This window comes from Thalassophryne amazonica, chromosome 3 (genome assembly GCF_902500255.1).
Source record: "Thalassophryne amazonica chromosome 3, fThaAma1.1, whole genome shotgun sequence".
Taxonomy (NCBI): Eukaryota; Metazoa; Chordata; class Actinopteri; order Batrachoidiformes; family Batrachoididae; genus Thalassophryne; species Thalassophryne amazonica.
The window spans coordinates 35183205-35207430 of record NC_047105.1 but is presented as its reverse complement, the minus strand read 5'-3'; the positions used below and the strand labels follow the sequence as shown (position 1 = coordinate 35207430).

Below are 24226 nucleotides of genomic sequence, written 5' to 3'. Positions count from 1 at the left end.
TTTTTCTAAACCTGTGAGACACATCAAAGTGGACACGGTTCGAAAAATTAAGCTGGTTTTCAGTGAAAATTTTAACGGCTGATGAGAGATTTTGAGGTGATTCTGTCGCTTTAAGGACTTCCCACGGTGCGAGACTTCGCGCTGCGCTCTCAGCCGCCGTCGTCAGCCTGTTCAAGCTGAAAACCTCCACATTTCAGGTTCTATTGATCCAGGACGTCGTGAGAGAACAGAGAAGTTTCAGAAGAAGTCGGTTTCAGCATTTTATCCGGATATTCCACTGTTAAAGGAGATTTTTTTAATGAAAGACGTGCGGACGGGTCCGCGCGTCGGGACACAGCCGCCGTGACGCTCCGCCACAGGAAAAACACCTCCGTTGAAAGCCTTAAGGACAAGTTGGAACATGTCCTGCCTGTTAAACAATTTCTCATATACTCACTCCACTGAAAGCCATCAAAAGCCGCCTGGATTTTACAAATGGTTATCAACACGGAGGTGTTTTTCCTGTGCCGCTGCACCGCGTCGGCTGCGTCCCGACGCGCGGATCCGTCCGCACGTCTTTCATTAAAAAAATAAGTTAATAAGTTAAGTTAATTAAGAAATGATCAGACAGCAGGGAGTTTTCAGGGAATACTGTTAAGTCTTCTATTTCCATACCATAAGTCAGAACAAGATCTAAGATATGATTAAAGTGGTGGGTGGACTCATTTACTTTTTGAGCAAATCCAATAGAGTCTAATAATAGATTAAATGCAGTGTTGAGGCTGTCATTCTCAGCATCTGTGTGGATGTTAAAATCGCCCACTATAATTATCTTATCTGAGCTAAGCACTAAGTCAGACAAAAGGTCTGAAAATTCACAGAGAAACTCACAGTAACGACCAGGTGGACGATAGATAATAACGTATATATGATAATAACATGTATACACATATGTATGTGTGTGTGTGTGTATATATATGTATATGTGTGTATGTGTGTGTGTGTGTGTATATATATGTATATGTGTGTGTGTGTGTGTGTGTGTGTGTGTGTATATGATCAAGATGCTGATTAGACACCATGATTAGTGCACAGGTGTGCCTTAGAGTGTCCACAATAAAAGGCCACTCTGAAAGGTGCAGAGAGCTTTGCCCCCCTGCTCAGCTATCTCTTCACCACGGCGGTCCGATACAGTGTCCGCATCACTGCAGATGCTGCACCAATCCATCTGTCGATTTCTCGCTCCATCTGTCCCTCGCTCGTGAACAAAACCCCAAGATCCTTAAACTCTTCCATTTGAGGCAAGGACACTCCACCGACCTGAAGAGGGCAAAGCACCTTTTTGCGGTCAATAACCATGGCTTCCTATTTGGAGGTGCTGATTTTCATCCCGAATGCTTCACACTCAGCTGCAAACCTCCCCAGTGCACCCTGAAGGTCCTGATTTAATGAAGCCAACAGAACCACATCGTCCGCAAACAGCAGAGATGACATTCTGTGGTTCCCAATCCTGACCCCCTCTACACCCTGGCTGCGCCTAGAAATTCTGTCCATAAAGGTAATGAACAGAACCGGTGACAAAGGGCAGCCATGGTGGAGGCCAATGTGCACTGGAAACAGGTTTGACTTACTACCGGCAATGCGAACCGGATAGCCCTTAGCAAAGGACCCCGGATCCCATACTCCCGGCGCACCCCCCACAGGGTGCCCCGAGGGACAGGGTCGAATGCTTTCTCCAGATCCACAAAGCACATGTGGATTGGTTGGGTGAACTCCCATGAACCCTCGAGCACCTGATGGAGGGTGTAGAGCTGGTCCAGTGTGCCACGACCAGGACAAAAACCACACTGCTCCTCCTGAATCCAAGGGTTGACTATCGGTCGAATTCTCCTTTCCAGTACTCTGGAATAGACCTTACTGGGGAGGCTGAGGAGTGTGCTCCCCCTATAGTTGGAACACACCCTCCCGTCCTCCTTCTTAAACAGAGGGACCACCACCCCGGTCTGCCAATCCAGAGGCACTGTCCCTGACTGCCATGTGATGTTGCAGAGGATTGTCAACCAAGACAGCCCCACAACATCCAGAGACTTAAGGTACTCGGGATGGATTTCATCCACCCCAGGAGCCTTGCCACCGAGGAGCTTTCTGACCACCTCGGTGTCTTCGGTCTGGGTGATGGATGAGTCCGCCTCTGAGTCCCCAGTCTCTGCTTCCCCTTCGGAAGACTTGACGATGGGATTGAGGAGATCCTCGAAGTATTCCTTCCACCGCCCGACAACATCCCCAGTCAGGGTCAACCGCTCCCCACCCGCACCGTAGACAGTGCCGGTGGAGAGCTGCTTCCACCTCCTGAGGCGTCGGATGGTTTGCCAGAATTTCTTCAAGGCTGACCAATAGTCCTCCTCCATGGCCTCCCCGAACTCCTCCCAGACCCGAGTTTTTGCCTCTGCGACCACACGTACTGCAGCACGCTTGGCCTGCTGGTACCTTTCAGCTGCCTCCGGGGTCCCACTTACCAACAAAGACAAGTAGGACTCCTTCTTCAGCTTGACGGCATACCTTACTTCCGGCATCTACCACCGGGTTTGGGGATTGCCGCCACGACAGGCACCAGAGACTTTGTGACCACAGCTACGAGTGGCCGCATCGACAATGGAGGTGGAGAACATGGTCCAGTCGGACTCCATGTCTCCAACCTCCCCTGGGATCTGGGAGAAGCTTTCCCGGAGGTGGGAGTTGAAGACCTCGCTGACACAGGGTTCCACCGGTCGTTCCCAGCAGAGTCTCACGATACGTTTGGGTCTGCCAGGTTCGTGATGAACAAACTGTGACGAGCACAGAAGTCCAACAACTGAACTGAATTTTTTTATTGAAAATCAATTTTTAGATCAAAAATTGGTTTTGAATCGAATCGTGGCACCCTATGAATCAAATCGAATTGTGACATATCAAAAGATTCACACCCCTATTACATTTATATCTGTATATAACACAAATAAATTACAAATCAAGTCTGGGAGTATGCACAGCCCGTGTAAGCCCTTTTTTGTGGTCATTTTTTAAATTGGTGCATCAAATACAAACAAAACAGGTACTGTACGAAATCTTGAAATGGCTGCACATGTAAAATTAAAAAGTAAAAGAACATAAGGGGCTCACTGTATATTATTTGCATATAATAAGAGAAAAAAAAATATAGGGTAACTGAACATTTACAGTTCAAATTTGTTTATGAATGAACTAGTTTTGAGTCATTATTGGATTTAATCAATGATAAAGACTTATAATAAAGATTTATCTCATTTGTACAATGAGTTAAAATCTTAAGTTTTGTGTAAAGCGAGATTTATGTATGTAGTTGGATAAAACTTATTCACTCAACATACACCATGCTGAATTGCACATCTGGGTACGTCATGTTCTTTTTGTCCACTTTGGTAATAGCAGCCATGCCCCCGTGTAGGCACGGCAGTGTTACATTAGCGGTATAGGTGTGCACTCTAGCATCACTGTATACAACTCTATGGTGAGGAGTCACTGTTTTTTGTGTAGTTTTTGTAATAACAAAAAACAAATGTTTTGGGAAGTCGTACTGTGTGAGGAACAAGAATATAGAAATAAAACAATAATCAAATGTTTAAATCTGTAGCTGTATTACAAATACTGTAGTGGTCAGGTTGTAGTCCTAATGGGCTTTTGATGATAAAACTTTTCTTTCTTTGTTTTACTCGGATTGTGTGTATGTTCTGTTTGGAGTTGCTAATTTCTTGGTTAGCCAAATCCATTTTGTTATACATAAAACAGGAAAGTGTGAGGAGCAGGGCAGCATGCACGCGTGCAGCCTATGTCACCACAGGTGTTTTTCTTGTCATGTGCCTTCACACGGTGAATATTTTTAGCAGTTTCATACCTTTACATACCGTCGAATGGGGAGTTGTAATGGTATGTTCTGTGTGGCACAACCTGCCACAAACCAGTTTTGATTGCTTGACTAATTTTAGTTGCTCCTCTCAGGGAATAGAGATCCTGCCTAATTATTTTGTGGTTCTGTTCGATACCTACACTTATGTATGTTACTGGTGTTGTACATTCTAACAGGCACATTTATCAGCATGGCTTTTAAAAGGCATACATTTTAGTCTGCTATGGCACTTTTCCACGAACTCCTCACTTCAACCTACGTCACCAGCATTTTTACACGTAATTGCCAAGTTTATGTGCAGGATTCCTCTCTCTCCCTAATTAGACCGGTGTGTTTGTCTTTCCAAACCAGCTCCTTCTTGTTTGGTTGTAATTGTTACTTTACTGTTAGGTAGTGGCTTTGTAGACCCTTTTAAGCAGTGTCATAGGTTGACTCGTGTTAAGGCAACAAACTATGAAGTGTTGAGCCTTTGACTCACTAAGTTTAGCTTATAATGTGTTGTTGACTTGCTAGTTGTCTTTTTCCTTGTAAATTGCCAAGTACTCAGTCTGAGTGTACATAATATCAAAGGTAAAGCTGAGCAGGTCTTAAAGAATTGATGATAGATGCATGTTAATCTGAATTCACACATTATTATTATCATTATTATTACTCAGATTTCTGGCAGGATATTGCATATTTGTCCTTTGTAACATGGTGGACTTCAGGCTGTATTTACATCTGGTCCTGTTCTATGAATAGAGCTGCGCTTCAGTCCAGGCAAACCTGAGCTATGGCAAGTTTTTCCAGTGTAAAGGTTGTAGTGTGCTGTTCTTTCCTTCCCTACCATCCTTGTACACAGTCCACACAGCCTGTGTCCTGGTAACAGACTTTGTGTATGTTTGAGCGGTGGAGTTCTGAGGTGTAACGGGGATGTTTTGACATCTGACATAAATAGTCTGGCTTGCGACTTTAATTTTTCTCTCTCGTGTTACTGCAACCACGGGTTCAGGCTTGATATATCACTCGCTTCATCTTTGCATTTGTTATAAATTGAAAGGCCTGTGCTTATGAGGGAACTTTGAATGCTAACTGCATGTGTCGCAAATGCAACTTTTCAATTTGCACATTCAGTTGGAGTTCATTGAACAGTTTGAGGAGGTAAGGCCAGAATTATTGACACGTTGTGTATTATTTTCATAAGCAGGCAGATTGTTTCCATTAACATGCAAAACTATTTTTGATTCTGTTTTAGATACATATTAGATGAGTCTAATATTGCTACTATCAGCAATACAGAGGTCTGTCTGGTTGCGCTTGAAAATGCTGTAGTACATATGCCAGGCCTCTATGTGGCACTGTAATGCATCCACAAAAAAAAACTGAGAAGACATGGAGCTAAAGCCCCTTTCTCACCGGGGTTGCTCCCTGTTGTGTCATGACGGCGCAGGAATTTCTGCGTCAGGTGCACGCATCAGGGGGCAGAGAGGAGGTGAGAACGCAGCCTGCAGGTTCTCTGCACGTATGTCCTTTTTTGTCCTTTTTTAAACACAGTGATGAGAGTTTGAGGGGAGAACAAGGAACTAATGCCTGCAGCCAGACAGTTTTGTTTTTCTTTCTTTATTGTTCACATGTGCGCGCATGAACGAACCGTTTGTGTGTAAATGTGGAGATGTCTGGAGTTATACTGATGTTGACATGTCCTGTCTCTGGCAGTCAGTCTGTGAGCAGGACGTTTGTCCTTTTTTAAACACAGTGATGAGAGTTTGAGGGGAAAACAAGGAACTAATGCCTGCAGCCAGACAGTGTTTTTTCTTTCTTTATTGTTCACATGTGAGCGCGTGAACGAACCATCCGTGAGTAAATGTGGAGATGTCTGGAGTTATAGTTGATGTTGACATGTCCTGTCTCTGGCAATCAGTCTGTGTGGCAGGACTTATGTCCTTTTTTGTCCTTTTTTAACTGTGATGAGAGAGTTTGAGGGGAGAACAAGGAAATAATTGCCTGCAGCCAGACCGTTTTTTTTTTTTCTTTCTTTCTTTTTTAAGTTCACATCTGCGTGCGTGAACGAATCGTCCGTGAGTGGACTGGAGATGTCTGGACTTTTTACTGGATGAGGACATCTCCTGTCTCTGGCAGTCAGTCTGTGAGCAGGACTTCTCACAGGACTTCTTCTCACAAAAGTGTTTAAAAGTGTTTGCTCCTGCTCCTTTGTGAAAATGAGCAGCAAGGAGGAGAAGCTGCTGCAATCAGCATTTTTTCTGTGTTTTTTGAGCATGTAGTTTTACTGCATTGTGTACACAGTATACAAACAGTCCTGTGTGATTTATACTGCAGGAACAATATTGGAACACAGCAGGAATCATAAATTGTCGTCGGGTAACGTCGTCTTGTGAGTGTGTGGCTTCCGGTCACGCTGAGTACCGTCCTGTTGCTCTGACTTGCCCTGAAACCAGTTAATTCTGCGTCGAACAGAGGACGCAAAAAATTAAACATGTTTAATTTTCATTTAATTTTCCCCTCGCTCTGTTGTGGCGCCAAGCTGCATTGTCTCGGCACTAGGTTGCTTCCACGTGGCATCCTCATAACGACGCACGACGCAACTGGGAGCAGCCCCGGTGTGAAAGGGGCTTAATCAGTGTAACTACAAAAGATAGAACTTCACAAAGCGACACACAGAGTAAATAAAGTCTTGTTGCATGGATTCATCGTCACAGCTGAAAACTGTCGTCTGGAAATGCGTCAGTTCCTTCTCATGTAAATTACTTGAATAAATTAAGGGTTTTACAGAGGTCCTTCAGTGTTTGTCTACTCTGAGTGCATTTCTCAGCCTGAGCTGGAGGACGCTGGTGCTTTTTCCCACCACTAACAAGAAGACAAAATAACTTATGTTAAATTACACTTTTAACAACACCAACAACATGATGTCATTTATTATGTAATTTATTATTATCCAATATATATATATATATATATATATATATATATATATATATATATATATATGTGTATATATATATATGTGTATATGTGTGTATATATTATATATGTGTATATGTGTGTATATATTATATATGTGTATGTGTATATGTGTGTGTATATATTATATATGTGTATGTGTATATGTGTGTGTATATATATATGTGTATGTGTATATGTGTGTGTATATATATGTGTATGTGTGTGTATGTATATGTGTATGTGTGTGTATGTATATGTGTATATGTGTATATGTATATGTGTATATATATATATATATATGTGTGTGTGTGTATACACATATATATATGTGTGTGTGTGTGTATTTTTTGTTTGTTTGTTTGTTTCCTCACTCACACAGTGCAGATACAGTTGTATGCAAACGTTTGGGCATCCCTGATAATTTTCATGCTTTTCCTTTATAAATCATTGATTGTCTGGATCAGAAATTTCAGTTAAATATATCATATAGCAGAAGAATACACTGATATTTGAGAAGTGAAATGAAGTTTCTAGTATTTACAGAAAGTGTGCAATAATTATTTTTTATACAAAATTAGGCAGGTGCATAAATTGGGGCACCCTTGTCATTTTATTGATTTGAATAAATTTAGCACGAATTATTGGAACATGCCATTGGTTTGCTAAGCTCATTGACCCTTGACCTCCTTACACAGGTGAATCCAATCATGAGAAAGGGTATTTAAGGTGCCATTTACAAATGTTTCTCCTCTTTGCATCTCTTCTAATGAGTGGGAACATGGGAGCCTCTAAACAACTCTCAAATGACCTGAAAACAAAGATTGTGCAACATTGTGGTTTAGGGGAAGGATACAAAAAGCTATCTTAGAGATTCAGCTGTCAATTTCCACTGTGAGGAACATAGTAAGGAAATCGAAGATCACAGGCACAGTACTAGTTAAGGTCCGAAGTGGTAGGCCAAAATCATGGAAATCATCATGGGTGCCCAAACTTTTACATAACACTGTAAAAGGCCGTTCGGGTGCTCCCTTGTTTGCACTCAGGGTCGCCACAGCAAATCCAAGGTGGATCTGCATATTGAATTGGCACCAGTTTTCAGCTTGGGACTCCGACGAGGGCGGTCACATATCCTCCACTCTCCCTTATCTCTGTTCTCTGCTTTAACCTTCAAGTCCCTACTTCACCAGACTGTGAATTCCTCAAATTATATTGGATACTGGATCTATTGGACTACTATTGGATTAACCATGGAATTGATCAGCTGGTCTCTGAACGCTATTGACACCATTTTTTCTACAAGAAGGTCAGGACTGGGGGATCCTACCTGCCCAGATGGAACGCATCCTGCGGGCTATGTTCTCAACTCCTGGGGGTCTTGGCGTATTGCATGCTTGGCACCTTTCTCCATTGAGGACGTTGAGGATTTATTCATTTGTGGTCTTATGGTAGCAAGGCTGGTACTTTTTGGCTTATGTGCTGCCCTGATCTACCGGAAAATTGACAAGATGGCGGCATCAAGAACCACAGCTCCTTGCTTGTCCGTCATGATTAACGAGGTTGGCAAGGCAGTGCATTCTCAGACTGCGATGACTCTTGAACTCGGACGCAAATTGGATGACATCTTGGAGCAGATGCGTGCCTTGTAGTGAAGTTGAAGATTTCAGAGGCTAGTGAATATTCTTAATTCATAATTGGGATTTGGTTGTTCAAGCGAAACTGTTAAGTGTTTTTCACTGCTCAAACCACAACACTACAGGCTTATCAAGCCTGAAGATCAAATTGCCCGACTGTTTTCCTCCACAGGAATGTCTTCGGTCTGGGGACCATTTGGCTGTTTCTATCTCAACTCACAAAGACAATAAACTGTTTTCATAGTATTGAAGCATGCTCCATTACCCCCACCCCCCATCAAACACCCCCCATTCCAGCTTCTGCTCACGTCATTCCTTCCCCCTTCTGCGGGGGCGGTGTAGTTTTAGCTGCAGCTGGCCCCCGTTCCTTCCCCCAAGCTGACGGTGGCGCATCTCAGGGTTGCTGCGTGACCTTCACCCACTTGCTTCAATTCAGATAACGGACTTCTTCAAACTTAGTGCACATAAACAATGTCAAATGTGTATGTGCTGTCTTTAATTCTGATTTGTGCCATTATTATGGTAAACAAGTAATAATTGTGGACTAATTGCTGTCTGAAGTAACTGGAGTGTAAATATAATTTCTCCCCTGTGAGATCAATAAAGTATATCTCAGGTTTTACGCCAAATGCCCTTCCTGACGCAACTCCACATTACATGGAGAAATGTGGCAGTGGTGGGATTTGAACCCGGAACCTTCTGCACTGAAACCAAGCGCATTAACCACCTGGCCACCACCCCTGCTCCCTGGAGTCTTGCATATTTTTATTTATTTCCTGAAACACAAAGTGATGTTCAATGAAGACACTCTAGCAGTGAGGGAAGCCATTAAGGCACCAATCAGAAAACTTGAAAAGTGAAACCAACACTGAAGTGACCAAACCTGCAGTTCCTCGAATGGCCACTTGAAACTAGCTTCAAAAGTGAGTCAGTCCTTGTAGATCCCAGTGTTAACATGGCAGTGGGTCAGACCACACACACTCTCTTTCTTTCCCTCCCGCTTTCTCTTTCACACACACTTGAACTTTTTCTCCCTTGCTCTTGCTCATGCATGTGTACACACATGCGCAAAACTGTGACATCTGGCACCTTAAAGAAAGACTGCAGTTTTTTTTTATTAGCCAAACTGATTACTGCTTAAATTTTTGTCCTTATTGATTGAAAAGTGACCAAGCCGGATTTCCTCATTTTTCTTCATTCAGTTGCATTTCAGCTTCGGGTATTGTGAAGAGTTTGCGTCCATCCCCCCGTATGTCTGTCTGAATGTGCTCAGCGTACCTCCAGTCCTGCCAGGGTCTTCAAATTCACAGGGAGCATTCTTGGGACACAGACATTGGACAAGTTCAAAGATGGCTAACCTTGACCAATTTTAAGTGGTCAAACGGCCACATTCTTTCTACATACTCTTTCATTGATTACATGCTTATACAGCCGAGGGTACTTTAGCATTGCCTTTTTTATTTTTTATCTATTTTTGAAGCTGTCTAAAACTAGCTGTCTGGAAAAAGTAAGGATCTTTCAGTTGTTATCTCAAAGGCTGTGTATAGTGCATGCCATTGCATTGTATTGTATTTTATGTTTATTTAATTATGTTCTTCAATGCCATATACCAACACAGTGCAGAGTAGCTACCTAAACTCTGTGAGTGAGATAGATTATCTCGTCAATAGCTTTACATCCTCATTGAGCACAACTTTGGATGCTGTAGCTCCTCTCTAAAAGAGAGCCTTAAATCATAAATGCTTGACTCCGTGGTATAACCCACAAACTCGCAGCTTAAAGCAGATAACCCGTAAGCTTGAGACGAAATGGCGTCTCACTAATTTAGAAGATCTTCATTTAGCCTGGAAAAAGAGTCTGTTGCTCTATGAAAAAGCCCTCCATAAAGCTAGGACATCTTACTATTCATCACTAATTGAAGAAAATAAGAACAACCCCAGGTTTCTTTTCAGCACTGTAGCCAGGCTGACAAAGAGTCAGAGCCGAGTATTCCTTTAACTTTAACTAGTAATGACTTCATGACTTTCTTTGCAAATAAAAGTTTAACTATTATAGAAAAAATTATTCATAACCATCCCAAAGACATATCTTTATGTTTGGCTGCCTTCAGTAATGCTGGTATTTGGCTAGACTCTTTCTCTCCAATTGTTCTGTCTGAGTTATTTTCATTAGTTACTTCCTCCAAACCATCAACATGTCTATTAGACCCCATTCCTACCAGGCTGCTCAAGGAAGCCCTACCATTAATTAATGCTTTGATCTTAAATATGATCAATTTATCTTTATTAGCTGGCTATGTACCACAGGGTTTTAAGGTGGCAGTAATTAAACCATTACTTAAAAAGCCATCACCTGACCCAGCTATCTTAGCTAATTATAGGCCAATCTCCAACCTTCCTTTTCTCTCAAAAATTCTTGAAAGGGTAGTTGTAAAACAGCTAACTGATCATCTGCAGAAGAATGGTCTATTTGAAGAGTTTCATTCAGGTTTCAGAATTCATAGTACAGAAACAGCATTAGTGAAGGTTACAAATGATCTTCTTATGGCCTCAGACAGTGGACTCATCTCTGTGGTTGTCCTGTTAGACCACAGTGCAGCTTTTGATACTGTTGACCATAAAATTTTATTACAGAGATTAGAGCATGCCATAGGTATTAAAGGCACTGCGCTGCAGTGGTTTGAATCATATTTATCTAATAGATTACAGTTTGTTCATGTAAATGGGGAGTCTTCTTGACAGACTAAGGTAAATTATGGAGTTCCACAAGGTTCTGTGCTAGGACCTATTTTATTCACTTTATACATGCTTCCCTTAGGCAGTGTTATTAGAAAGTATTGCTTAAATTTTCATTGTTACGCAGATGATACCCAGCTTTATCTCTCCATGAAGCCAGAGGACACACACCAATTAGCTAAACTGCAGGATTGTCTTACAGACATAAAGACATGGATGACCTCTAATTTCCTGCTTTTAAATTCAGATAAAACTGAAGTTATTGTACTTGGCCCCACAAATCTTAGAAACATGGTGTCTAACCAGATCCTTACTCTGGATGGCATTACCCTGACCTCTAGTAATACTGTGAGAAATCTTGGAGTCATTTTTGATCAGGATATGTCATTCAAAGCGCATATTAAACAAATATGTAGGACTGCTTTTTTGCATTTACGCAATATCTCTAAAATCAGAAAGGTCTTGTCTCAGAGTGATGCTGAAAAACTAATTCATGCATTTATTTCCTCTAGGCTGGGCTATTGTAATTCATTATTATCAGGTTGTCCTAAAAGTTCCCTAAAAAGCCTTCAGTTAATTCAAAATGCTGCAGCTAGAGTACTGACGGGGACTAGAAGGAGAGAGCATATCTCACCCATATTGGCCTCTCTTCATTGGCTTCCTGTTAATTCTAGAATAGAATTTAACATTCTTCTTCTTACTTATAAGGTTTTGAATAATCAGGTCCCATCTTATCTTAGGGACCTCGTAGTACCATATCACCCCAATAGAGCGCTTCGCTCTCAGACTGCAGGCTTACTTGTAGTTCCTAGGGTTTGTAAGAGTAGAATGGGAGGCAGAGCCTTCAGCTTTCAGGCTCCTCTCCTGTGGAACCAGCTCCCAGTTCAGATTAGGAAGACAGACACCCTCTCTACTTTTAAGATTAAGCTTAAAACTTTCCTTTTTGAAAAAGCTTATAGTTAGGGCTGGATCAGGTGACCCTGAACCATCCCTTAGTTATGCTGCTATAGACTTAGACTGCTGGGGGGTTTCCCATGATGCACCCAGTGTTTCTTTTTATTCACCTCTTTTTGCTCTGTATGCACCACTCTGCTTTTAATCATTGGTGATTGATCTCTGCTCTCTTCCACAGCATGTCTTTTTCCTCATTCTCTCCCCTCAGCCCCAACCAGTCCCAGCAGAAGACTGCCCCTCCCTGAGCCTGGTTCTGCTGGAGGTTTCTTCCTGTTAAAAGGTTAAAATGAGTTTTTCCTTCCCACTGTCGCCAAGTGCTTGCTCATAGGGGGTCGTTTTGACCGTTGGGGTTTTTCTGTAATTATTGTATGGGTTTTGCCTTACAATATAAAGCGCCTTGCGGCAACTGTTTATGATTTGGCGCTATATAAATAAAATTGATTTGATTTGATTAATTTCAATCATGTTGCCAAAATTAGTTTTCACTGAGATTATAGAAACTGATTTTTGGAATTAGCAGAATGAGAAGCCTTTTTAAAGCATCATGCCAAGTGTTGAGTGATAAAGCAGGAAAAACACAAAGAACTGGATGAACGAGAAGTGTGAGTGGTTTTGCCTCAGACAAAAGTTGTTTGTTCTTCTTATTCTTCTGTGCTAGGTGAGACTTTTATTGACATCAGCCCAGCTGACAGAATAGTCCATTCTGAAGTGAAATTAGGTGGATCATACACATACACATTTAAAAAAAAGAAAAGCAATCACTTTATGTCTGTTGCGTTTCTTTGCTCTGGCATCGTCTGCTTTATGTGAAAGTACATGAAGTCAGTTGAAATTGATCACTTAATACTTTGCTCCATATATGGAATCATTTGCGTGTACATTTGTCACTTTCTAATCAGTTAGCCAGTTAATTGTCTGCAGTATATTCATGTTGATAAACACACTTTAATGCAACTTTAAGATAGAAAATTAAATTACAAATTTGATTCAGAGTGCATATTACTGGTCAGAATTACTGTCACCTTGGGATGGGAGCCTCACGATTCGATTATGATTCAGAAGACTGCAGTTTGATTGTTATTCTCAGCAGAAATATACTCAAAATACAACAGTATACATTATTATTAACACTGAAATTAACCCAAGATACGACCTCATTATAAAGCCGTTACGGACTCTACACAAATCACCGAATGCAATGCAACACAATGGATGTCTTTTACAGCGCACAAATCCTCAGACAGCTCAGACTGCCACACAGTCACAGCAAATCAAAGTATTTATATCATTAAGTCATATAATCGGTTAGATGCAAATTCATGACACTCAAAAATTTTTTACTTTAATTCACATTCGGTTTAAAATAATTTTATTCTTTCAAGGTCATACTTTAATGCATGGCTCAAGTAGGCAGTTGTTAGTGCTCTAACCAAGAAAAAACACAAATGGAAAAATACTAATATTAATGAAAATACTAACGGAAAAACTCATCAGAACAGAACTGTAACAACTTCTTATCCATGATTGCCATTTGATTGGGGCTGTCCCGATATAAGTCGCACTGGTCTCTGAAGCTGCAGTATTTTTGAAACGTGATGCCGCTTCTTGCAACAAGAAACAAAATAAATTAATCAGTGTATTATTTATTTATAAATGAAACACCAGCGAAGAGAAGCTAACGGATTAATTAATGTTCTTGTACAAGGCACTAAAAACTTAAACTTCTGCTTAGTGGTCAGACAAAAATGTTTTGTTCAAGTGCACAGTATAATAAGGCTTTGAACCAAAAGCCAGTAACATTTTTTGGCATTTTATTAAGAATGCAAATGAAACCCGAAGCTTTATATTTTTTTTATGTTCCAAAACTGAACCGTTTATTTGCAATAATGGCAACCATGTAATACCGTTATTTTTTTTTTTTTTTGTTCTTGAAAAACTTGCCGTTTGCAATGACCCAATGAGGACGTCAGACTCCGTTAATGCTCTACACCCAAACAGTTGGTTGGTCGTACTAATGCACCTTGTAGGTTTTCAAACCGCCAATAAACTTGACAGAAGAAAAAGACCTATTGAAGTTCACTTCCACCTGCCGTTTATTTTGGTTGTTGTTGGCGGGACAAAGCTCTGGTGTCCTTTGTTTCATGCTGAGAAATGCAACCAGAGCAGACAAACATCAATGGGCTGCTTTAAAAATCTAGGGGAGGTGATGGTCTAGTGGTTAAAACGTTGGGCTTGAGACCAGAAGATCCTCGGTTCAAATCCCAGCCTGACTGGAAAATCACTAAGGGCCCTTGGGCAAGGTCTTTAATCCCTGTTGCTCCTGGTGTGTAGTGAGCAACACACACACACACTTATTCGGGTCATTATTAGTCTTTTTTTGTTCTTGTTTTTTTTTTTTTTTTTTTGTCTTGGTGGATTAAGACTTCATATTTACTCAGTGTGTGAATGGTTTTGATATTTGACACAGTTTAGCTGTATGAATGGACATGTGAGTACTGTAGCTTTAGCTACTGAGCCAATCAGTGGGCAGATACCAGGCTCACTGGCAGAGAGCAACACAACACTGTGTCTTTTAAAATTACACAAACACACTGCTACACTTTAAATACACGTCGATTTCATTTGATCAGGGTGGATCCTCTTTCTCATAAAATGCTTTATTTTACTCAGTGTCCTGTTTTGAAAAGTTCTGGCTTCTGCTGCGTGTTACAGTATGCTCTTCTGTCTTCTCCTCTTTCGTTGGAGCATTACAGCGCCACATGCAGGTCTGGCATATACAGTGCTTTGTGTCCCACAGCTGACATAGAATGCTATTAACTGATTCTGGAATGATTATTTTGTGTTCTAACTGGTTTGGGAATGTCATTTTACGATAAAATAAATTTTATTGATCCCACAATGGGGAAAATCACTTGTTGCAGCAGCAAAAGTCATACAGTAGTCAAGAAAAAATATGTATATTTAAGAAAGGTGACTAAAATATATTGCAATGTTTGCTCGTGAATGTATAAATAGTATGGAATAAATGACTTGCAGAGGCTTTGTGTTTTGCACAGAGGGTGCAGCATTCTATTACTAAAGGAGCTGCTTAAGGCTCCCACAGTCTCATGTAGGAAGTGAGAGGGGTTGTCCATAATTGATGTCAGCTTAGCTAACATCCTCCTCTCACCCACCACCTCTATGGGGTCCAGAGTACAGAGGAAGAGGAAAGGAGAGAGCAGCACAAAGGTTCCAGTGAGCATAGTGGCCTCCATCATCTGTAAATGGATGAAGTTCAGATCCACCAGGACTCTTCCTAGAGCTGGCCACCCATCTAAACTGAGCGATCGCGCAGAAGGGCCTTAGTCAGGGAGGTGACCAAGAACCTGATGGTCACTCTGTCAGAGCGCCAGCATTCCTCTGTGGAGAGAGAACCTTCCAGAAGGACAGCCATCTCTGCAGCAATCCACCAATCAGGCCTGTATGGTAGAGTGTCCAGACAGAAGCCACTCCTTAGTAAAAGGCACACGGCAGCCCACCTGGAGTTTGCAAAAGCTCATCTCATAACCTTTTAAATATGATATTAGATTACTGCTACCAGGCTAAAGTGGATTCAGTTGTTATCTTGATTCTTAATTCTTTCATGCACCATTCAAAGGTTTATGTCTAAAGGTCTGGTTTTATTGCAGCAGTGAGCTGGAAATCAGGAACAGGCTGCAAACAGTCACTGGTAACTCTGTCTGTGAAGTGGAACAGTTTATATTGGGCAAAAGAAACTTTTCTTTCTTTCACTTCTCTCCCCTTTTTTGAAGCACGTTTATGTTTTGTCATTTCTGAAGCTCACAAGCGACTTAGTTGAAGGTGACATTTTCAGTCATTTTTTCAGCACTTCTGTGAGTGTGCAGCCCTGTAAATAATTGATATGGACTTTATATTCTGCTGAACAAAAAATAAACAATAAAAAAAAATCATATTTACAGGGACAGTTCAGGGTTACTCACCAGTAACAATATCAGGGCATAGACGCTGTAATGTGCGAATATTTTAAATGTCTCATATTTACACATGAACATACATATGGATGCGTGACTGCTTTTTATCTTCAAGCCTGCATAATCTCTTTTCAGTCTACTGCCGAAATCAGGTTTTTACCCAGTTTTCATCAGTAGCTCTTTATGTTAATGTCCTTGGCAGTGTCTTCTCTGACACGACTTCACAGGTACAAGGAGAATGTGCACCGGTGGGCTTTGACCCCAGAACTTTCTTGCTTTGAGGCAAGAAGGGTGCTGAAATGCTAACACACATGGCCATACAACAGAAACTTTACAAGTCTCATCAGAATTTGGAATAGGATGTTTAATCACTCACTCATCATCACCTGCTTATCTGGGATCGGGTCGCGGGGCAACAGCTCTAGCAGGGGACCCCAGACTTCCCTTTCCCGTGCCACATTGACCACCTCTGCCTGAGGGGATACCAAGGTGTTCCCAGGCCAGTGTGGAGATATAATCTCTCCACCTAGTCATGGGTCTTCCCCGGGGTCTCCTCCCAGATGGACGTGCCTGGAACACCTCCCTATGAAGGCACCCAGGGTGCATCCTTACCAGATGCCTGACCACGTCATCTGGCTCCTTTCAACACGAAGGAGCAGCGACTCTACTCCGAGCTCCTCACAGATTAACACAGATGACCAAACCTCTCACCCTATCTCAAAGGGAGACACCAGACAAAGATACCCCATGTTGGCTGCTTGTACCCGCAATCTAGTTCTTTTGGTCATGTTTAATCATCCACAACAAAAACATTTTAAAGTGTTTTTCTTTTATTAAATTGTGTGAAAAATAGACAGTGCCCTGCCCCCACCGACAACACAGTACTTCATTACACAGTAGTTAGTTATGTTCGTTATTGTCCCCGTCAACTGTCTGTTTTCACATTTTAACCACATAAACATGGCCGATAAACTGTTTTTATGTTTTGTTTTTGAGAACAGAACTTGACCATTAAATATTCATTAGTATCCTGTAAGGGTGGAACGATGCATGTATTGAACCATTCGGTACAGGACATTCGGTTCAGTACAGGGCTAGGGATGGGTATTGATAAGATTTTACCGATATCGATGCCATAATCGATTCTGCTTATCAATCCGATTCCTTATTGATTCCCTTATCGATACCTTTTGTGAATTTTCTGTGTACTAAAAGTAGGCTTTACAGGTTTTTTTATGTCAACATTTTATTGAGTCTTAAAGTAAATAAATATGAAATTGGTCATTGTATCCTTGATCTCTGGACATAAATAAAAATGAACAAAATCTGTAGTTTTTATCAAAAGCATTTCCTTTCAATCATTTTGGTATGAATATCTCTCCATACCTCTGAGCTGAGCTCAGCCAGCTGCTGCACATCAGCGCAGGACGTCTCCTTTTGGGAGGAAAAAAAAACGTTTTGATTGATTGCAGTTTGTTTGTATTACAACGTTTGGAAAGAGGTGTCAATTGAGTTAAACAGTGTTTTGCTTTGAATTTATTAATTCCCATGGACTCTATCGTTCTAACTTGACTCGGCAGAGAGCCGCTATTCCAGACAATAAACTGCAGTGGGTGCAGCATCCATTTTGGTGAGAAAAAAAAACTTTCCTTATTCAAATTCATTCCAGTAGTATTCTGCTTTTACTAGGATGCAGCAGTTTTCTAGCTTAGCAGATAAATTGAAAATATGATTTGACCAAAACAAATAGTCATTAAACTTAAATAAAACAGGGATGAAGTGCAGTTGTAAGAGTCACGAGGTGTTCACAGGAAACACTTATTTATTTCTACATTTATTTATTGATTTATGTTCATTGTTAGTTGGTTTTATATTTTCTGTTGTGTTTTTAATCAGGTTCTTTTTGTCTCTTTCTCTAAAATTGTAGCATTATTAGTTATTATTACTATTATTGTTGTTGCTATTATTATTATTTATATATAAACAATAATAAATTTAAAAAATATTACAATTTGTAATACATTTGACTCTTTTTCTGACAACAAACGCTGAGTCATTAATTATTATACAGAAAACAAATGCACACAAATGTGCTGAGATGCGAATAGCTTAAAGCTAATTTTAACATTGAAAATGTCATAGACATGCAGGGGTCGAAATACATTTTTTAACCTACTTGCACTGGTGCTAGTAACACAAAAATTACTTGCACCAAAAAAAAGTTACTTGCACAACCAAAAGTCAGTCTTATATCAACCTTAAACCTCCTCCGCTGATGTGTCAGACTCTTCCTCTCTGGGGAGAGTTTGAGGGGAGAGCAGCAGCGGCAGACATTTTTTTTTCACGTGCACGCGTGAACGAATTGTCCGTGAAGATAATTTTATTTATTAACTACAGAGATGTATAATAAAACAAATGGTGACTCGTTTATAACACAGTTATGACAGAGTTTGAGGGGAGAGAAAGCGAGGAACTATGGAGCCCTGGAAGTGTCATCGCAAAATGTTTTGCATTGTGGAGAGAATCTGCGCACATTTTATGATATTGTGCGCATGTTTTATTATATTGTGTGCACGTTTTAAGCATCGTTTGAGTGAAACAAGGACACGATCTACTTAAACGTGGCCACAATTTGTAAAACGTGCACTCAGTATTGTCTTGACACATAAATGTTGGCTATTAGCCAACAAACCAGGAGACAGTGTAATACATTTCCCCATTAGAAATGGATCTGGTCAGGGTATATCATCATGGTTTGGGTGCACAAGAACATACAGAGAACTCCAGCTGCCCAGCATGGCATCATCTGGAGTTTAAGCACATTAAAAAGGATGCTGAGGTTGAAGCGTCTCCCCGTCGTGAGGATGACAATTTAAGTCATATTACGGAGTTCATTTTGAATGAAAGGAAAACATGCGCACGTTTTATTAATTCGAGGGCTCAATTAAAGGAAAACGTGCGCACAAATTATCATGGCCAGAAAAAAATATTACTTTAAGTGACCTCTCCCAGGTTCTCTAAAGGAACCGCAGCGGCAGCCAGTTTTTTTTATGTGCGCGCGCGAACTAATCTTCTGTGAAAATAATTTTATTAACTACACAGATGTATAATAAAACAAATGGTGACTGGTTTATAACACAATGATGACAGAGTTTGAGGGGGAGAGAGAGAGGAACCGCAGCGGCAGCCAGTTTTTTTCTTTTCTTTATTTACATGTGCGCGCGCGAACACAACAAATAGAGCACAGCAACTCACTCCATGTGTGAGAGTCATAAAACGCAGGGAAGACGAAGACAACACACTGGAAATTGTTTTTTTTTCCTTATTTATTCCTTTATTGGTTCATTCTGCTGGTGCTTATAGTTGATAAAACTTGGATAAAGTTACTTGCACCAGTGCAAGTGCAGTATAAAATTACATGCACCGTTCGAATAGTACGTGCACACACTAGCACATGCATGTACTATTTCGACCCCTGACATGCTACCGTGTTAGCATTGGTCTCAATTTTAAGTTATAAAATACATGTATCAACTGTTTCAGAAGAGGTCGGTTTAACATAAAAAAGGTAAATATTACTCACAGACATATGCTCTTTGGGGTTTTAGCGGGGAAAAATTAAGATAAAGTGAAATAAAACAAAGTACCAACAAAGCAGCGGGTCAGATGCTTCATTGCTTCAAGCTTCAAAGAAAAGCCACGCTGCAGAAACGGTTGATGACAGACCCTGCAGGGGTTCTATAAACAACATGACATGATCATTTTCCTGACAAACACCCCTAAAACAATGGCTGTTCTGAAGGACCGACAAGGGAATCATTAAGCAAAAAGGCTATTGATGTCGGTGGATCGAATCATTTCTTAACAATACCTGAAAAGAACCAGTTCTTGATGCCCAACCCAATACAGGGCTGTTCACAGGTGAGTTCCTGTTGCGTGTGTTTACATTCAGTTTTGCCAACTTGGCGACTTTCTCACTAAATCTGGCAACTTTTCAAACCCTCTTAACAACTTATTTTCTCAAAAGCGACTAGCAACAAATCTAGCTAATTTTCCTGGCGTTACCGGAGACTTGTCCGATGTTTGGTGACTGAAAGTGAAAGTCTCTGTTGTCACCGAGCGACAGTGACTCTCCCCCTCCTCCGCTGCAGCAGCCTGTAAAGCGCTGAGTGGAGGGATATCTACAATCCTCCTCACTCGGACTTGCTCAGCCTACTGACCTTGTTTGCTGCGCTGTGATTAAATAGGCCCCAGACTTTGAGAAGCCTTGGCCTTGAGATGTTATTTTATTTTAATAATGTCAAAATAAATAAAAAAACCAAGAATCAAGTTTATTTGTGGTTCTAAATATTTTTTATGGTGGTTTTACTCACTTTTTTGCCTCTCCCACAATGTTTTTGTTTTCAAAAATTTATTTAAAAAGATATATTAACAAACATTTAACAAACAGTTAGAAAATAAAATAAACTGTACAAAAGTAAAGGGATTCTTTAGTATTAAATCTCTTAAAAAAATTCTTATAGAGTGTGACAGTTTTGGACAAGTTTATTTTTCTGGCAAAAATATGAAGGTTGAATAAAACTGAACAGTGCTTCATGCTGGAACCGTTGTGCTGCTCTTGTGGAAATGTTTTGTTAAAAGCTGTTTACTAGGAAATTATTTTTATAATATTTCATACATTTGTTGTTTATTTGAGAACATTTTATTTAACTTATTACCAGGGAGCACTTTGCAATTATTTTATTTTCCTGTTTGTATAATGTTACAATAAATTGTTGGTTTAAACAACAAGCAAATTTAGGTTTTGCATTTTGTTCCCAAACTGTACCGAAAATGAACCGAACTGTGACCTCAAAACCGAGGTACATACCGAACCATGATTTTTGTGTATCGTTACACCCCTAGTATCCTGAACAGATGAACATTCAGAAGTAGAGGTCATACAAGGTTGCCGTGTTGTCACATTGAAGATGATTTCCCAGAAAAATTAGGAATGTTGAACTTTAAAACACACGTTAAAATTTCTCAACTGTGATCTTTGTTCATTTTCATTGATAGATGAAGCGATCCATGTGTTGATCAGCGTAAGAGTCTTTGCCAGTTCATGTGATATTCGACTAAATAAATCTTTTAAATCAGATGTGCTTCTCAAATGTGATTTTTTTTTTTTTTTTTTTTTTTTTTTTGCATTTCTCTATTTTATTGCAAAGTAACTAGGTTTTTTTTGGGGGGGGTGCTTTTGGTGAAAGAGTAGTTCTGTGGTAATGGGATTATAATCACAGCAAATTTTTAATAGTAACATCAAATATGGTCAGATTTTACTGTCATTGTAATTCCGTTACTATAAAACCACAGACTTTATGTATACGACACAATAAATTTTGAAATATCAGCTTGTGATGTGGGAAGCCTCAGTTAATTCATTAGTCATTCGAAAAAGTATCAATTATTAATAATTATTTATTAATAATGAAAATGATTATTAATTGCAGCCATATTTTTCAGCTGAAAATGTGATTTATGATTTTGTGTGATGCTCACTGACTTGTTTACTGCAGTTACTTTATATTGTTTTGATTCTTGAACACAGGACCTCCAGCTGGAGACAGTATTCGTATGTGATATTAAAGCCTGTGAGATACTTTGCCCACTGCATCAAAACTAAACTAATTTTAAATTCAGTGCAATGTGCAAATTGAAATGAAATGTGCACGCAACATCACAAATGTCTGTACCACTTGCAGACCTGCAGACTGGTCATTGTGATGTACTTTAAGTGTGAATGGGTTTATGGACAGCAGTGAGTGATTGAGTGGTATTTACGATATGGCCGAACAGGTCTTGTAAGTATTTGTCACAGAACCATTTTTGTTTGACATTTTGACCTCTAACACAGATTCATTGCTGGTACCTGTGCCCAGAGTCTCCACATTCAAGTGGGTGTTGGACGAAGAGCTCAACCCAATGCCGTCCTGGAGAAAGTGTTTACATCCATCACAAAGGTAGGTTTTATATATATATATATATATATATATATATATATATATATATATGTATATATATATAAACTTTTATAAAAAAAAAAAACCATGCTGCACAAAAATGGTAATGTCCAGTGGGTTCAGTACTTGTCCCAGTGGCTTGGCAGGGGTCTCCAGCACCTTTCCACATAAACACAAGTGATCTCCTTAGTTATGTCATCAGAACTGGGTTAACATTTCCACCAATGTTCCTCTAGATCAGGGGTGGGCAATCATGTGCCATGAAGAGCTGAGACACTGCGGGTTTTCCTTGCTACCAATCACCTCAGCAGGTGATTTCATTGACGATCAGGTGTTTATGTTCTGGGGAGAAGCTCAACAGCAACCCACCTGCCGAGGTGCTTGGTTGCAAGAAAAACCTGCAGTGACTCGGCCCTCGTTTTCCAGCCCTGCTCTAGATACTGATACTATGATCCAGCAACTCACAACCCATAGCTAATTGCAAAGTCGAGGGGTATTGACTTTTTTTTTTTTGAAGATGCCAGATCCATGAGGACTGATACAGTCATCTTAGCCAACACTTTTGGTGCCTGTGGTTGCATTAAAACCCATGGCCAAAGATGTGTCACCTCTGACGCAGTCTTCAGTCAGAGACTGAAGTTGGGATTAAAAGGTCTGCCTTCAGAGCATACGAGATCTGTTAGAAAAGTATCCGACCTTTTTATTTTTTGCAAAAACCTGATGGATTTGAATCACATGTGCTTGCATGAGCCAACCTTGAACCTTTGTGCGCATGCGTGAACTTTTTCACGCCTGTCGATTGCGTCATTTGCTGGTAAGCAGCCTTTGTGTGAGGACGTGTGTAGTGCTCTCGTCGGATTTTCATTGCAAGGAAAATGGCGGAACGACTGGAGCAGCGCTACTGCATCAAATTTTGCCAGAAACTGGGCGACAGCCAGGTGGAAACCATTCGGAAGAATCAGACGGCTTTTGGTGACGATCCTATGGGCATCACACAGATTAAGGAGCGGTATAACCGGTTTAAAGACGTCCGCACAATGGTGGAGAGCGAGCTACGCTCCGGTCGGCCATCAACATGCTGAAATGACCGGATCATTTCCAAGGTGAACGCTGTGGTGATGCGAGACCGTCGTGTGACTGTCCGAGAAATTGTGGAAGAGGTGGACATCAGCACTTTTTCGGCACATTCCACTGTGACAGAAGATTTGGCCATGAAAAGAGTGGCGGCGAAATTCGTGCTGAAGGCTTCGGCACGAAGCTGCTGACGGCAGAGCAAAAGCAACTCCGTGTTGGAAGTCTCACAGGACATGCTGTGACATGCCCACCTCTTCCACAATTTCTCGGATAGTCACACGACTGAAAAGCCACCGAAAGCAGTCTATATCTTCCGAATGGTGGAAGAGGCGGGCATCATTTTTCGGAGTCCAGCATGTCCTGTGAGACTTCAACACGGAGTTGCTTTTACTCCGCCGTCAGCAGCTTTGTTTCCACCTGGCTGTCACCCAGTTTCTGGCTAAATTTGATGCAGTAGCGCTGCTCCAGTCGTTCCGCCATTTTCCTTGCAATGAACATCCGCCGAGAGCACAACACATGTCCTCACACAAAGGCTGCTTGCCAGCAAATGACGCAATCAACAGGCATGAAAAAATTCATGCATACGCACGAAGGTTCAAGGTTGGCTCATGCAAGCACACGTGATTCAAATTTTTAGGTTTAGCCATTTTTAGGTCTATTCACCCTATTGAGATATCCCATAATCCCTTGCGCACCAGAATTGCTGCAGTCTAAACAACATGGAGAAACCACATGACAAAATTGCAAATGAACATATGACCAAAATGTAATTTTTTTATGCTTTTCATCATGTTAATAAGACACTGCATGCATGTGACCCTGAAAACCTCCTAAAACAAATATTCCAAATGCTCTGTGTCTGCTGCATGTAACCTGCATGGATCTTTATAAACGCAAACCGAATTTCAGACATCATATATATATATATATATATATATATATATATATATATATATATATATATATATATATATATATATATATATATATTACTCTGGAACAAACAGGATAAAAAGTG

At 40.6% G+C, this 24226-nt stretch overlaps 1 protein-coding gene across 1 annotated transcript in view; it reads left to right on the top strand.

Annotated features, from left to right (window-relative positions):
- Window positions 1-24226, top strand: part of cers5 (ceramide synthase 5) — a 66969-nt gene that overhangs the window by 9925 nt on the left and 32818 nt on the right. Inside the window, exon 2 of the mRNA XM_034166041.1 lies at window positions 22029-22134. Coding sequence (XP_034021932.1) covers window positions 22029-22134 — 106 coding nt within the window. The remainder of the gene's footprint in view (window positions 1-22028; window positions 22135-24226) is intronic.